The 17,185-nt window shown below is 42.1% G+C and overlaps 1 protein-coding gene across 3 annotated transcripts in view; it reads left to right on the top strand.

Moving 5' to 3' along the window:
• The window catches only part of PHKA2 (phosphorylase kinase regulatory subunit alpha 2), an 852,423-nt gene that overhangs the window by 812,020 nt on the left and 23,218 nt on the right, over positions 1-17,185 (top strand). For all 3 annotated transcript variants that reach the window (XM_086934344.1, XM_086934343.1, XM_086934345.1), the window contains 2 exons: positions 2,107-2,280; positions 9,782-9,835. In XM_086934344.1, coding sequence (XP_086790470.1) covers positions 2,107-2,280; positions 9,782-9,835 — 228 coding nt within the window. The remainder of the gene's footprint in view (positions 1-2,106; positions 2,281-9,781; positions 9,836-17,185) is intronic.

Genomic DNA, 17,185 nt, shown 5'->3' with positions numbered 1-17,185 from the left:
AAGTTATGATTACAATGACCCTGTCCAAATGTTTTGTGCATTACGTTGTTTTTTAGGATTTCCATGTTAGTGTATCATTCCCCAGATTAAACTACAGAGGAAACCTATATTAAGTTATGCAATTTTGCCTCATGGGCAACCGTGACTACGCTAGCAAAGCCCTTATGTAGAAAAGATTTTGTCTCCAGGGCTGATACTAAATTTGACCAAGGAGCCCTGCAGGTTTTCATTCTGCAAGGCCCCAGTTTACTGTCTGTGTTTATTCTTAACGTAGAACGGTATATACCCCTATGAGGAAGATGAACATTGGGCTTAGGACACGACTTCTGGTATTAAATGTACTGAATTGTAGCATTTGTATATCATTTCGTATCACTTTATTTCCCCAAGCGCAGGTAAAAGGTGAACCATCATGAATTTGTTTGAGAGAGTACATGTCAACAGTGTGACCTACATAAGAAGTGTTGCAAGTTACACTCTGCTGGCAAATTTGACAAAACCTGGTTGTCCTTTTCTAGTTCAGGGAATAAAGTGAAAATCTTTATAGAGATTGAAGAGTTTTAATAATAAAGAACCAATAATAATATTTTTTTTTTATAGTGCACCTGAAACTGAAGTGGTGGATAAAGAATCCACCAACAATCTTGATTAAGTTTATCATAGATACAGTGCCTCAAAAGACATATCAGGTTGGAAACAGATTTGCCTGTTTTCATAGCATCATTTTTGTCCAGATGTCCTCAAAGATGTTTCATAAGAATGAATAATACCAAAAGTCAAATCCAGATATTTTGCCATTGGTCTTATTCTTTTTTTAAAGACACTTTTCCCTATTTCAGATGTAGACTTTTAGTGAATATTGAATAGATCTAGAAGTTGCCTTTAATTGTAGTGGAAACGGCTGCACCAGTACTAATACTACTGACAGCCATTCCTTCTATATTTAGGTAAAAATCTGTAAAATTGTGTTAACATTGTGACCGCGGATCTTTTCCACATCTGCAATCAAACAGCAAATGGCTGCCTTAGATAATTGTGAAAATTACTTGGAGATGTGAAGGATAAACATTGCAACTTCTAGTAATTTCTGTGGTTATCGTATTGCTATGGACAAAAGAATGTCTAGCAACATGGTAACCAGGCTTTTGTCTGGTCCACAATACAGGCGCCGGGATCTCAATGGACCTCTTTGAATTTACTATATTAAAGATTAGCAGAACTAGCACATCACAATATTCAAGTGTAGTCCTTGTAATAGATGTTGCTTTTGTTCTCTATGCTAGACTGCATGACATCTGGGCAATGTAAGATTTTAAGGGACTTACAATGGGTTCTTAAAAACAACTAAAGGGTAAAAGGTTGTATGATGTTATCTCAATTCAGCAAGCCTAAGCCAACCACAATGGTTCTTTTTTGCATGCAGTAAATATGCGAAGTTTGTTGTGAACAGCTTGAGTTGATCCCTACTGGATTCTCTCGTAAAGTGCTACCAATATGAACCTGAGGCTTGGAGGTGTTAGACTGTAAAACCTTATTGAGAGAGTTGTACCTGCTGTAGAACTGTTCTGGGAGGTAATGTGTGAAGGAAAGTATCCAGGAAAGAGAATTTCCACATGCCTGTTTTTAAAGGCAGAGCAGGCTTATTATTTAGGAGTGTCATCTATCAAGGACATTTAATAAAATCCTGACTGGTATTGGCAGATATTAATGTTCTGTGAAGTCTTAAAGAATCACCTTTGATAATCAATATTAAGGTTGAGTAATCTCTGTGTAGTATTTTGCATATGCAGATAGATTAAAAAAACTTTGCATGAAAGTTGGTGGCAACAAGCTAAACAATATAAAAGCAAACAGAAGTCCAGCAACTTCAAAATATCATATTTAAAAAAATCTGATATAATTATTTGGTCCTAAAATCATTCCATTTAGTGTAGAGTTTCTATTATTAACGCCAACCGGGTGATATTTTTTAGACAATACTTCAGACACAGTATTTATGTCAAATGGTATTCTAACATGCATATTTTGGCACCACATCACTCCAGTATTATTAGTCTGAAGATTTTCAGGCTTTGCTGTGAATCTAATGATTTTCATCTTTTGCAGAGGTGTAGTAGTCCTTCATCACCAAATGGTACTCTGTCTCCTGGTGGATCAGGTGGGACTCATCTCGGCTGGGAGGAGCGCAGTGGCCAATGGCTGCGAAGGAGAAGGCTTGATGGTGCTATTAACCGAGTCCCTGTAGGCTTCTATCAGAAAGTGTGGAAAATACTTCAAAAGGTAAATCATTGGAAACACTTAGCAAAATGTATTGTACTACTACTAGACAGTGAAGCCAACAGGTATGATGCTTGACCTTCAACCTAGAAGGAGAGAAAAGACTGGAAGGGAGAATAGAGCTGCTGGGTAAAGTACATAGCAGGTCAGCTGATGGATCATTAAGCCTTACAGAGTGCTGCTAGTTATTGGCAAAAATAATAACAGGTTTGAAATTCAGAACATATTCATTATTACTGTTTCAACAGCAGGTTAAACTAACATAATCTACACTGGCACAAAATATCTCATGGATGCTATTTTCCTACATATACTCCATATCCTAAAATATTCATATGAGCTTGATAGGGATTCTAAAAACTTTTCTGCAGCCCGGTCACTAATGAGTGACCAACCTGCTAAGTGATACCCGATTGCAGATGTCAAGGGACATTAGAGTCACAGTGAAAAAGTTTTAAACTAGTGTACCCCTTATTTCTTCTCTTTATTGCCAATGGGCTTAGAGACAGCAAAGCGTCCTCTATGCATTGTGTTAATGTTGTGTGCTGATGTTTTCTTTCTTCTTTCCAAGACACTGCACCAGTGAACATATCAAAGTCAAAGAATTGAATTACCTAAGGAGGGTTCCACTGACTAATCCTTGTGTTGACTAGATTAGAATGTCAGGCAGAGGCACAGCAGTTTCGTGCAAAACATACTTCACACTGCTAATATTTAGAAAGGTTGTGTAGAAATGGAGCATTGGAATGCTGCTATGCTCACATTCAAAAAGAACAATTGATGGACAGAATTTTGAACAATGTCAATCATTCATCCCAGTACAGAGACCTGGGCCTACATCCATCTTTTTTTTCTCCCCATGCCATTCCAGTTTAAGTCCAGCCATATGCAAATCAGCCTTGACCCTGCTCCCCAAGGGAACAGTCCAGCCCGAACTGCCAGGATAGATCTGCCCTGGACCAGAAACATCAAGAACAATGGTTCCAGTGGTTCAATCGAAAATAATAACACTTAATTTGTATGGCTCAATGGCGATAAAAATTACTACTGAGGATTGAGGATGGCTAAAAGAAGAGGCATACACACAATTATCTATATTCCTCTCTCGTTTTTACTTTATAATACAATTGTCATATTGAATTATGTCATACAGAGTAGTTCATACAAAAAGACATAAACAATACATAAAAGTGCAATGTGTCCCAAGTGTATCAAAAACAACCAAACTAACAATACAAAACACATAAGTACTCGGAAGCGGGAAGCTGTGAGACGCGACCGAGCTCTGCAGCAGTGAGGTATTATCCTCAATTAATATATTGATACAGACACTACCCTCGTCTGTCATAAATACTGGGACAAAGAATCGAATATTCGATCCATGAGACACCCATTGCAGGTGTAATCAACATTACCGCAGATCATAACACAATTGCCTTGCGCTACATATTGCGCTTTCCCCGACCACTACAAGTGTGCCCGGCTGGGTCACTTGTAAGTGTTTGAACTCTTTTCTTCTTTATACCACGCATGGGTGATCATAGAAGCAGAAATAAGATGTCCTTCATTTTCCTGTCCTGACGAGACCCCCACCCTAAGGGGTCGAAACGCCGTCGACGCTACGTGGAATAGAACCCCCAAACAGAGTGCCTACGATTGTGTAGATTCACTCAGAATAATTATATATCTATTTTGGGTCTTTTTCCAGTATATGTATTCATTTAAGAAACCACTGTGCCTTTAGAGTACTTATGTGTTTTGTATTGTTAGTTTGGTTGTTTTTGATACACTTGGGACACATTGCACTTTTATGTATTGTTTATGTCTTTTTGTATGAACTACTCTGTATGACATAATTCAATATGACAATTGTATTATAAAGTAAAAACGAGAGAGGAATATAGATAATTGTGTGTATGCCTCTTCTTTTAGCCATCCTCAATCCTCAGTAGTAATTTTTATCGCCATTGAGCCATACAAATTAAGTGTTATTATTTTCGATTGCACCACTGGAACCATTGTTCTTGATATAACTGTCTGCCCTGGTTCCTTGTGAGTAGGGTTTCCCTTGTCTTTTGTGATAGACTGGACCAGAAACAAGCATCCTGGGACCGGTTTTGGAGTTTTACCCCTCACCAGCCAGGCCAGCTTGACTCCAGTGGCATTGAGAACAGGGGACCCGCGTCTGGGCATACCAGTCCCACTCGTGGTTACAAATGCAAAAAGAACAACTGATGGACAGAATGTTGAACAATGTCAAACATTCACCCCAAAACAGAGATCTGGGCCTAAATCCATAGGTTTGTTGCTCCCCATGCCATTCCAGTTTAAACCCAGTTATATGCAAATCAGTCTTGACCCTGCTACCCCCGATGCGCCACTGGATTCAAGCTAGCCTGGCTAATGAGGGGTGATGCCCTGAAATTGATCCCAGTATGTTGTTTCTGGTCCAGAGAGAAACTGGCTTGGCAGTTCAAGTTGGACCGTTCCCATGAGGAACAGGGTCAAGGGTGATTTGCATATGGCTGGGTTCAAACTGGGGTGGCATGGTTAGCAAATGAATGATAGATTAAACCCAGATCTTTGTGAGTGGGGTGAATGATTGCATTGTTCAGCATTCCGTTCATCACTTGTTCTTTTTGTAGTATTCTCACATTGACACAAGAGCTCAGTTATAGAGAACAGGGTTTCTTTACTCCACACCTAACAACATCTTCTGGTCATGTTTCACCTTGCAAGGACAAATGCCCTCTTCCAGGGCTCTCTCTTGTGAGTGGAGTGATCCCAATCCCAAGAACCATTGTAGGTAGCCCACTTCGAAAATTAGCTACTTTTCTGAATCTGAACCTGGAGTCCTACGCAAAGTTAATGAAAATCATGTGGCAAATCCAAAATTCACCTCCTTCCTGTTCCAAGCAGGTATTTTTGTAGATATATGTCCTTATGGCACTGGGTCTGTACATCTAAACCCAAGTCTGCTCTAGAAGTTCTTGGTTGTTCCTGACAGAGCCCCCCCCCGTCAATGTTCAATATGTAAATTTTTCTCCTACATATTGAGGGCACACCCATTTTAAATATATTTACAGCTGTAGCATTGAGATATGAAATTACAACCATGCCATTAGTGGGCAGACTGTTCATCCTACAGATGCATTCAGTGTGACTCATTCACTCCTGCTTTATTACTTTCTCCGGTAAAAAGGACCAATGATACCAGAAAAGACCTTTGTTCTGCCTCATCTCCAAAGTATTTAGTCTAATAAAAGTATTTCTTTGAGTCCAACAATCAGTTCTGCGGGCAGGCATGTGAAGGCTTGACCCAAGCACAGAACCTAGAAGATGCACAGAACTTGAATAACCCTACTGTCAGATTTCTGCTAATCGCACAAGATATTTTTTTACTTTTTGCATCTGTAACCAGCATAGCAGAATGCTCGGTTCTCACCATTTGTGCGATACACATGAAATTATTATTGAAAAACATAATGCAGAGAAGTGAATGATAGGCAGTAATATTTTATTAAAATAATACAATTCTCTCTGGGGTTGTAGGTACTGCTTACAAAAACCTCCTGCTGTCATGCAAGCTCACTTATACAGGTGCACGTAATACTTGTACTTAAAGCAGTTGGACTGTCCACGAGGATCAGACTGGCAGTTTGCTGATCAGTTAACAGATCTATCTGCCAAATTAACAAAACTCAGACCAAGTTATTTTAAAAAATGACTTTGTAGAAAGTGCATTTTATAATGATAACACAATTAAATCACTTAGTACCCAAATCTGATCCTTCTCCTCACCCAAGATGGCAAAGTTGAAATCATCAAGGAAAATGTTTCTCAGAACTTCTAGCTGAGAGATATCTGCATCAACTCTTGAAAGCTTTTTTTCAGGCTCTTGTAAAACTTGCCCACAGGAACAAAGTGCCAGCATCCATATCAACCTAGGCCCACCATTGATCTAGAAAAGTTAGCCATGGATCAGCAAGCAGCCACCGCCTTGCTTAACCTTCAGGTCAGTAAGTCATTGTTTATTATTCTAATTTCAGAATCACAATTCATGGAAAAAATCAACTAAAACACCATACACTCAATTTTTCAAATGTTAATTTAAAATTCAAACATTTAGTTCACTAGAGTAACAGAGCACTAAGGGCATAATTTAAAGTTTGGCGGATGGGTTACTCTGTTCGAAAATTGACATATACTGTGTCCGCCACATTACAAGTGTACTATATCCAGTGGCACTTGTAATAAGGTGGTCAGGTTATCAGTAAGGTTTTGATGGAGGAACCCATCCACCAATTTCTAAATCAGGCCCATAGTACTCTGTAGTCAGCTGGCCAAATGTGGTGAATTTTAAATTAACATCTAAAGGCCCTAGCATCTTAAAAACAAAACAAAGCACATGCTGCGTATTTGCGTATCCATGCAGCTCTCTTTGGAGGGTTCAAAATTTGTATACATTCCCTTACAAGAGTTGGAAAATACAAACGAGCTGGACAAATATAAATTAAATGCCATATGTCTTCAGCAATGATATCAACAGAAGGAAGAGTTGGAGTTAGGCACAAGCTAAAATGAAAAAACTTAAATCTTACGTAAGCTAACAATGGTTGGGGTAAATATAGTGGAGCACAATGGTGATTTAGCACAGTCTAAAATAAGTCTAAAATAGGATGTATCTGTTACAAATATTAGGCAGGTACCTCCTGCACCTTTTTAATGATTTGGATTCTTCAGTGCTTGTCCCTCTGGTATGAGAAAAGGTTGCTACACAACTGTTAAAAAAAAATTCTGGACACACTACACTAGGTATTTTTCTGCCTTACGTATAGCTGCTGTTCCCTTGAAAACATCTTGAAAGATGAGCACCAGTTGTGTGTGTATTTATCTCTGGATCTTGGATAAACATTCTTTGAGTTTCAGATGCCTGTTTATATGGAAGGCACTCAGATCATCATGTAACTTAATTTTCAAGACATAAATGACTCAAACATTTTTCTAGTTGTATTCTCATCATAGACAAAAAGATGGGTCAGACATGATGTAAGTCTATCCCAGATAAAGGCCAACATTCTAATTGTCTAAGAATGCCAAACCACAAGAGGTCCAGGCTGGCTTACCAAATAGTTTTCTTATCTGCTTAAGGCAATGTTACAAACTGCAGCCATCTGCCTTCCATGGCATAGACCTTCTCTGGTTACCTTCAAAGTCCAGGTTCAATTTTAAGATAGCCGTTCTGGTCATTAAAGGGATGATCTAGAAACCTTACATTGTAGGAGGAAAGCTGTATATTTTATGAGTAACAAAGATGATGACTTTTTGAGGCTGGTGGTTTACCTTTTCTAGAACTAAGAAACAGTAAATTACAGATGTGGCCATGATGGTATGCACTTTTCTGTCAAGATCAATATTTGAGCAATTGTGGGGAAAAACTGAGGACATCTTTTTCTTTGGGTCACCCAGGTTGATTTCTAGGCTCAATCTGTTATTTAATGCACTATTATTGTATATTCTGCTACATTATATGTGTAGGTGGGCGGTAATGGAAAGCCTTTCAAAAAATGGATATCCTGTTTTGCCACCATGGCGTTACCGTGCCTTTTTTTTAAAGTGTAGGGAAAAGTGTGGTTCCTGATGGTAGAGCCAGAGTCAGTTTTGTCACTTGGAGTTTCAATTTCGACCTTGGCATCAATGGGAATGGCATTAACCCGTTCAGCTCGGCGCAAATTCCTGCGCTGTGCTGAACGTTCCATTGGGGCTAAGGAACCATGACGGAACGGTTCCATCATGAGCACAGGCCAACCGACGCTCATGATGGAACGGTTCCGTCATGAGCATGGAAGGGGTTAAAGAAGGCAATCAATTTAGGGTGGCCCATTCCAGGTCATTACCAATGGTGTTTTTAAAAATTCAGGTCAGCCATTGAAGCCAGAAAAATACCTAAATGCCCTCCACATGCTAAGAGTAAACTTCCAGCGCATGTTGACCATTTATTGTGTGTGCTCCCTGGAGACAGACTGTCCTTTAAGGGTCTATCTTCCGGATACACATAAGTGACAACAGTCCCTGCCACCATTTATTATTCCTTGTAAGTGGCTTCTGCAATACATGAGAGAGTTGTTTGCGTTGAAAATGTCTGAAGATGATCTTGTAGGTCCTTTATTTTCGATTGTCTATGCCCGTTGTTTACTATTTATGTCTTGTGCAACATTGCCATTTGTCTTATGTGGGATTTTGCAAACTGCTTAAGTAACATAAAAATAAATAATATTTAGAAGCTGGAGATATTAACCTTAGCATATAATGGAATGAAAACTATTGCTGCTCTTTGAGATGATAAAGGTTTGTTCTTTCCATCTTAAGACCATCAAGCAGATTTTTAGCATACTCCCACAAGAAGGCCTGTCCCTGAGGCACTCTCAGAAATGTCTGAAAACTTTAGAATCTCCTATTTGCTGCATCATGGATATGTACCAAGACAAACTGCCACAATAAGCCTTTCTCAGTGATCTTCAGTCAGACAGTGTGTTTAGCTAGGAAATCCCAACCTTTCATAAATCCAGAAGTGTTGAGGTAGAAGAGCTTCCTTATGTACAATAGTGCACAAAGTTACCGTAGTGCCTAAATGTCTAAGGAAAAACTTTGCACATTTTAGGTTTAGCAGGAACAGTAAGATCCATTCCTCTAGAATTAAGTCACACTCCATTTTGATCAATTGTGGCACATTTCTTCAGTTTTAAGTGGTCCTTGGGGGAATTACAAGTTCTTTATAAGAAGTGTGCTGCATTGCTAGAACTTTATCTTTACCTACTTCTCATGAGATTTCCATAGAGAATATCCAATTCTCAGAGAATAAAGATCGTTACAGTCCTTCCAAGAGATAAATGGTATCTTTTTTGGGGACATTTAGCATAATTATATCAATGATGTGAAGCCATATGATTTCTTGCTAGACAAATATTTCTGAACTTGGTCTGTTAATAAGAACGCCACACTGTTATGTAGAGATGAATTTGGAGTACCCACAGTGAATGAATTGTGGCATCAGCATCTAAATATACACAAGACACATTTAGCTTCATATGTAGATACTTAAAACATTGCAGGGGTCTGCATTTTGGAAAAACACAATAGTCTAATATAATAATCAATTTTGCCAAACAATTTGCTTTCCTTATTGCATGATGGTTCACCTTTCTGTAGCCATAACCCTAGCGACCACCTATGGGGTGTGTTTGTTGTATTTTGTTATTTTTTATAGCTTTATGTTCTAAGCTAAGGCGTGCTTATCCTAAAAACTTTTTTCTGGTTTGTCAGGGACAATGTTGTTAGGAATATTACTTTTAACATGTGTTCTTCTTTCCCACTAGTGAGTACTTGTATAGACAAATATTTCAGGGGGTTGATTGCATAATCAATTAATTCATGCGATGAATTGCAGTTGATTATGTTCACAATGTGCTGTATTCATATGCCTTTCTGTCTTCCATTTGTTTAGTGCCACGGCCTTTCAATTGATGGATATGTACTGCCGTCCTCTAGTACAAGAGAGGTAATGGACTTTACATTTGTTTTGATAAGAATCTGAGCCCAATTTATGGTAGACTTTGATTCGTGACATGCTCAGGCCTGGCTGTTATGGGCAGGTGCTTACAATGTAATACTCTATCTGTGAATCAGTGTTTGTGAATGATGGTGCAAGTAACAATCTAAAATGTTTCTAGGTGCTCTGCAATTGACTTAAGATCTACCTACGTATTTTGTGAAAACAGGGCATTCAAATACTCATGGAACAAGCCTAAAGATTAACATTGTTGAAAAACACTGTAAAATAAAAGAGGAGTCTATCTCGTAATGTTTTGTGGAAGATAAACTAAAATAGAACAATTGAGAAATGCAAATGATGGTCATGCACGGCCGAATAAATTCGGCTATCCGTCAGTGGGAACCATTGGAGTGCTCTGCTGTCCCCTCACCCATGATCATGCCTTTCAGGCTGCAAACCATCTAGATAACAGCAGTCTCACCCCACCTGATGACCGGGAAAGTAAAAGTCGGGAAGACCAGCATGTAGTGCACTACTTGCCACTATTACCCTTTACTGTTGAAATAGAATGGAAAGCAAGTTTGTTTTACAACCACATTTCCCTATGAGCATTTATTAATCATGTGGAACTCTTGTTCCATGGTCCGATTTACATGCTAGACTGCACCTAGATTTGGTGTTATAGAGAAAATGATGTGCAAGAAGAGGGATATCCTCTATATTGAGAAGGCAAGCCTCTCTGAAAGATAAGACATCTGTGATCAATGCTGTCTTCTTGATGCTAGTGATCCAGAGTAGGTAATCCTTTTACAGTGCTTCAGTGTTTTCAAGACCAGAGAAGCAGCAGACAAGTGTAAATTATCCAGTATAACTATCATCTTGATCCACTATTGACAGTACGCCATACCACATGGCAGTTAGCATCGGCTCAGTAACATGGATCATTTTAAAACCAAGAAGTATCGAGGCAAGACAGGTGTGTTAAAATGATATTTCATCTGCTTAACTCTAATTCTCCATTAATTTATTAATAACGCACACGTTGGTAAACAGGCAATGCCTGAATAGCTGAGAGAGCACTGAGGAAGGATAAAATATTGTAAATGTGCTCCTGATAACTCGGGTGTGAGTAATAGAGAATGGCTCTCTCAGCAAATGAGTGTTTGGATAATTCTTGCAAAAAGAGTTAGCATTATCCAATGAACGATGAACATCTCAAATGCCAAAAGCCCGGGTGGGCACTTAATCTCATTGTTCAGCTTTACTGTGTAAAGAAATAACATGACAGCAGGACTTTTCCTTCTAAACACCCAGGATTTGGAACAACAACCCTGCATCCGCCAGGACCACCACAACGCTGCTCCAATTTAGGAAAGAGTTGATAACTGACTCAATATAGAATACTACATCACAGGGCATTAACCATGCAATACCCAGCTTCCACCCCTCATAGTCATTGACTTTATGTTTGTCTTTGGACTTGTATAGAACATGTATAGCTCACTTTTAGCTGGGTTCATGCTATAGAAGTACCATATACATACTTCAAAACATACATGTATTTTGCAGTAAAATACCAATAGCATTGATTTGCTCCATGGATGTTGATTTTGTGCATACATACAAGATATCAGCAGTTACCAATTTGGCATCTCTTATATTTTGATTTTATAGGTATTCCCCTCACTGATGTAAATGAAAATGCATATTTGTTTCCCTTACTCACCTAATAAAGTGGTGAACGTTCAATTCTATAATCTGATAGACAGGAAAAGAAGTGTCTCCCTGAACATCATGCATACATCAGTTCAGAATACATGCAAAATACTCACTTTAGAGTTGCCTCCTCTGCTGCATTCATCAGTGAAATACCTTTCTAAAAGGGACTTCTAACCACAGATTCCTCACCTTGTGAATACCTCCAGGCGTCAGACTGGTTCTAGAAACTTTTGTATTGCAATACCTCCAGCTTCGACAGGTGGCATTCGGCAACATCATGGTTCCGCATGCGATTCCCTCTCATGCAGCTGTGACATCTGATTCCCTACATATACCTCACCTGCTCACTGTGGCATCAGTTCCTTTCTTTCTGCCCCAATCAATGTGAATCCAAAGCTTCAGCTGTCATTCAGCAATTGTTGGTTGGTTTCTTCTGAAAATTGCATTTTTGTGTGCTTGAAGTTGGTCTCCAGCTTGATATCAACCTTATAGAGATCCTCCTTCAACATTTTTTCCATTTCGTCTCCCAGTAGATAAAGTAGCGATGCCAGATTAGATCCAACAGCTAAGAAAGCTGTGGACTCGATCTTTGGTGTTGGCTGTATCCTGTTGGTATGCCTTTGGGTTTGACGAATCCGTGGAGGCCTCTGATTGGTCAAACGCCGAAGGATCCATCCTTGATGCCAACTGTGTCTCTTCGTTCGGGGTTTAAGGCCTAAAACATCGCGAATAATGGGTATCAAACCTACAACTTCATTCTTGCCCGCACTGCAATTCATGCCCCTAGTTCTTTGTCCGAGGTTGCATATGTTATACCAGGATCGGCATTGCTGGCGCCTATGGCAGATCCAATTGTTATGTCAGATTCTGAAAGTCAGTTCAACTATGGTATGTGCTAAGTCAGAACCAATTCTGTCATGGGGAGAGTATTTTCTCAATGCAGAATATCCTCAAGATGATATTCTGCTGGATTTACAAAATGCTAGCGGTCTTGACACTTTGCCTGATGTAGGTTTATCATCTCTGAAACCAGTTGTGGCTACAGAGGAGACATCATCCTCTACAACGATAATACACAGAGCAGCGGAAACTCTTGATTTAGTTTTACCTACACAGGAGGTAAAAACTACTTTACTGAATCAAATTTTGGATCCCTCACAGGCTTCACAGGAGCCTTTATCACAATTGAATGCGGTCTTAACCAATGTTTTGATGTGCACTTGGGCTAATCCTGGATCTTGCCTCCAATAAACAAGCAGATTGCGAGGAGTCACCAACCAGCTCTGGGAGATCTAAATTTTCTCGTTCAGCATCCAACTCCGGAGAGTTTGAGAGTACAGGCTTTTACATATTGTATTAACCTGAATGCTTTTCCATGCACTCCACATGATAGAGATCTAAGAAGTAGAAGCATATGCGTAGAAGCATTTTCTTCAACGAGTTAGGCCCTATGTTCCGTAAATATTTCCTGTCTGTTGGGAAGATATTCTTCCACTTTGTGGGATAGAGTTACTGATGTTTTCCCAGCAATACCGGAGGATACTTAAAAGATTTTGAAAAGTTTGGTTTTGAATAGGTAGGATGCTGCAAACTTTTCAATACAATCTTGACTAGATACAACGTATTGTTTGGGTAGATTCTGGGGGACCCATGTGGTAATAAGAAGGCATGCTTGGATCCATTCAACTGGGTTGTCAACAGATGTCCAGTATTCTTTGATGAATATGCTATTTGATGGCTAAAGGTTGTCTGGGGAGAAAGCAGGTACTGCTCTTGAGAGATAACAGTGTCCCTTTCGGGGTTTGATAGAGGATACCTTCAAAGACAAAGACGGTACATACCATCAGTGTAGCGGCCCAACCAGGCATTTAGACTACGTGGTCGAAGAGCAGGTACACAGTGTAAGGCCTACCTAACACAACGATCTGCCCAAACTTCACCACCACTTCTGCAGCAACTTCAAGGCCTCTCTAAGTTGACCTTGATGCCTCATGATCAGCCAGTTGGGGGTCATAACGCATACTACCTTCCATGCTGGAGAAGCATAACTTCAGACCAATGGGTGATCCAGATCGTGGCACAAGGTTGCTCCCTACCTTTTCAAATATTCCTGTCCGAACATTCCTCCACCACCACAATTTGTTTCAGTGGACCATTTGTCAATTCTACAGTCAGATGTTCAGGCTCTGTTAGAGAGTTTCACTTTCAGAAGTAGGGGCTGATTGTTACTCCAATTATTTCCTAAGAAAGAAAAGGACAGGGTTTTCGTCCCATGTTAATTCTTCGACCTCTGAATTTCTTTTTGTGGAAGGACAAGTTAAAAATGCTCGCATTGACCCAAGTGCTATCTGCCCTAAATCTAGGAGTCTTGATGGTAGTGTGGGATCTGCAGAATGCGTATTTTCACATTCCCATTTTGCAGGCTCCCAGACATTATCTGAGTTTTCAGGTGGGACAAATGCATTTTCAGTTGGGCTGACCAGTGCACCTCGAGTGTTCACAAATGTGATGGGGAGGAAGTTGCAGCACATTTGCGGAGGTTTGGAATAGAAATGTAGGGAATAGGACCCAATTAGCCAAAAGATACACTTATTGGTAATCAATATTAAGGGGTGTTTATTGGAGAAAACAACTATCCATAGACGACTATCCAAAGAAAAGAATCAAAACAACAACAACAAAAAAGGTAATAATGTTTTTCTCTCTTTCTGTGCTTCTTGGTATCCCTTTTCTTCTCTTTCTCCTCTTCTTGACAAAGGGAATGAGGTGGTCCTCGGTTACACACCCTTCGGAGGGTGTATGGTGCCCCTCAAAAAAATCACAGCTTCAGTCACTGTGTTATCACTTGAGAGGAATGAGCCCTTAGGTGTTTTGTACCATTCACTGGGTGCCACACACAAACAATAACAAAAATGCAAGTGGGTTTCAAGGTGACTTCTTGTCCCATGAATGTCACACCTGAGACATTTATGACCCTTTTAAGCCCTCCCACAACCTCCGAAAAATAGTTATGCTCTCCAGTTGCACTTGCCAGGGTCTACAACCTTCCAGGGCCGTGGTTTTGGGTTTCGCAGCATTCACACCTCCTCAGGCCTGCTGTAACCAAGCACAGTGCTCACAGAGGGGTCATTTTCTTCCTCTCTGGCTGCGCAGTTAGCCACCTCATCCTGCATCACCCGGACTCTGCCAAAGCTGCTTGCCCCCCGTCCTGCATCACCTGGTCTCCGCCAAAGCTGCTGGCCTCCTTGTCCTGCATTACCCGGGCTCCTCTTCCATACTGGTCTGCCTTCCTGATCGAGCTTTCCTCCTTCAGCGCGTCTCTGGAGAAAAGGAGCAGTCTTTCTTTTATGTTGTCCGCATTCGAAGGCACTTGGTTGTGCGTGGCTGAGTAGAGTTGTTTATCCCCATATCATTATCGGCTGCTGCCATGTTGGAATTAGACAGCTTGTCGAGCGTCGTATCACAACCAATTTTTCCCTACCTCAATGACTGGCTGTTAAAGGAGGGCTCTTCTCAGCAGTTGCCAACCGTCTACCGACGACGGCCAACCTATTGATGTCTTTGGATTTTACTATCAATGTGCCGAAGTCACACCTGACTCCTTCACCAAGATTCCCTTTTATCTGAGCTATACAGGACATGGTATTGAACTGAAAGAAACAGTTATTTATAGATTCCTTACCTTAGAATTACCCCCAAGCATCAGACTGTATCCGGAAAGTTTTTCGTCAGCAGTGCCCGGCACGTCGGAATATGGCGTCGGTCTTCTCCGCATCCGTCGTCGGCATTGTGGTCGCCGGGATGACGTTGCGGTAGCTACATAGACGCCGCCCTACCACGCCGACCTCAGTTCTTTCTTTTTCCGTGACAGCAAGCGCAGATCCGGAGAGAGCGGTACCCCCAGTAATTTTTTGACTGACTTTTTGTGACTTTTGTCGACGGTTTTTGAGTCTCACATCGACTTCTGCTGCACGAGGGATGCCAGGCTTCAAGGGATGCGGTGCCTCTACTGTCTGGCGCCCGACCATGACCCTAAGTAATCTCCGACTGCCGAACCATGTCCCTGAAGTCTTTGTGGGTGCGGTCCCGAAAGCTCCTCGAGTCCCGCCAGTCTGCTCCGCGTCGAGGGACCGATCGCGGAGTCACCATCACTCCCCTACTAAGTCTTTGCACTCGGGTCAGGTAAGTCGAAGCACAGGAAGAAGTCGAAGAAGCATCGTTGCTCTTCGACTTCCCCTCGTCCGTAGGCCGATGTGACGAAAGGTGCAGGTGGTGCCCCTCCCACAGTCCAAGTGCGGGGCCTTTAGGGTTGACTCCGGATTTCCCTCCCTTCCCTGGACCGGGAGCGACTCCTGCCCAGCTTCGTCAATTTTATGAAGTGATGCACGCCATCTTTGGGCAGCCCGACTCTGCCGTTGTGCCTTCGGGCCCCACGGACCTGGCTGGGAGCTTTAGGCCTTCGACGCCGGTGGCTTCGGCCTCGCACCCCAGGGCCCCCTTGGATCCAGGACCGGATCGGCGCCGGTCGACCTTGTTACACCTCCACCGGCGCCGATTCCACCAGCACCACGTCCGCAGCTGGCTTCCGCCCCGATGTGGACATGGAAACGGATCCAGGACTAATGGGTACTTTTGTCCCTATGTTCCACCCTGGCCATTTTCAGCCAGATTGGAAGAGGAGGGTGAGGAAGTCTGGAGGGGACTGGTGACCCTTTAACAGACATGTTAGATTACAATCCGGACTAGAGAGAGGAACTGGGGGATGCCAGTGGTCTGGTTACTTCCCCCGACCTAGGCATGTTGTCTCCTCCTACCGTGGCTACAGAGGAGGGAGCATCATACACAGTGGTGTTGCGTAGGGCGGCTGAGGCTCTCCACCTCGAGCTACCTACAGTGGCAGCCAGGACTAAACTCCTGACAGAGGTCCTTCAACCGGCAGCGAGCTCTTCGGAGCCCCTGCTGCCATTTAATGAAGCCCTCACAGACATCCTTTTGGGCATGTGGTCCAGGGCCAACACAGGGGCTCCTGGGAACAGGATGATTGCCCGACACCACTGACCGACCCCAGGAGACCCGACTTTCCTCTCCCAACACTGCATGTCTGTTGGGCCGTTATTCCCACTCTGTGTGGGATATGGAGGCGCAAGTGATGCCTTAGTTCCCGGAGGAGGCCCGGGCTGTGCTCTCCCGTGCAGTTGCTAAGGGGAGAGACGCAGAAAAGTTTACCATCGACTGTTGGCTGGATACCGCTGACGCACTTGGCAGGACAATTTCCACGTCAGTAGCCCTTCAACGCTACACCTGGTTGTGTTCGACTGTTTTTTCCGGGGATTTCCAATCCACCCTTATGGACATGCCCTTTAATGGCCGTCGCCTTTGCTGTGACAAGGCAGACAGTGCGCTAGAGCGCTTTAAGGACTCTCAGGCTATGGCCAGGTCCTTGGGCCTCTCCACCACCCGCCCTGCGCAGTCTGCCTTACGCCCCTTTTGTGGCTACGGAAGGGATACCCCACTACATCCCGCTCACCTCAGTACCATTGCATGTTGGAGGATCACCTGGCCCTTGTCCAACAGGACCCTGGAGACTGGATGGTAGCTTTGGACTTGCAGGATGCTAATTTTCACATCCCCGTCCTG

The sequence above is a fragment of the Lissotriton vulgaris genome, chromosome 8, assembly GCF_964263255.1.
Source record: "Lissotriton vulgaris chromosome 8, aLisVul1.2, whole genome shotgun sequence".
In the NCBI taxonomy this organism is placed as follows: domain Eukaryota; kingdom Metazoa; phylum Chordata; class Amphibia; order Caudata; family Salamandridae; genus Lissotriton; species Lissotriton vulgaris.
The sequence above is the reverse complement of the archived record's forward strand: the minus strand, read 5'-3'. Positions and strand labels throughout refer to the sequence as shown.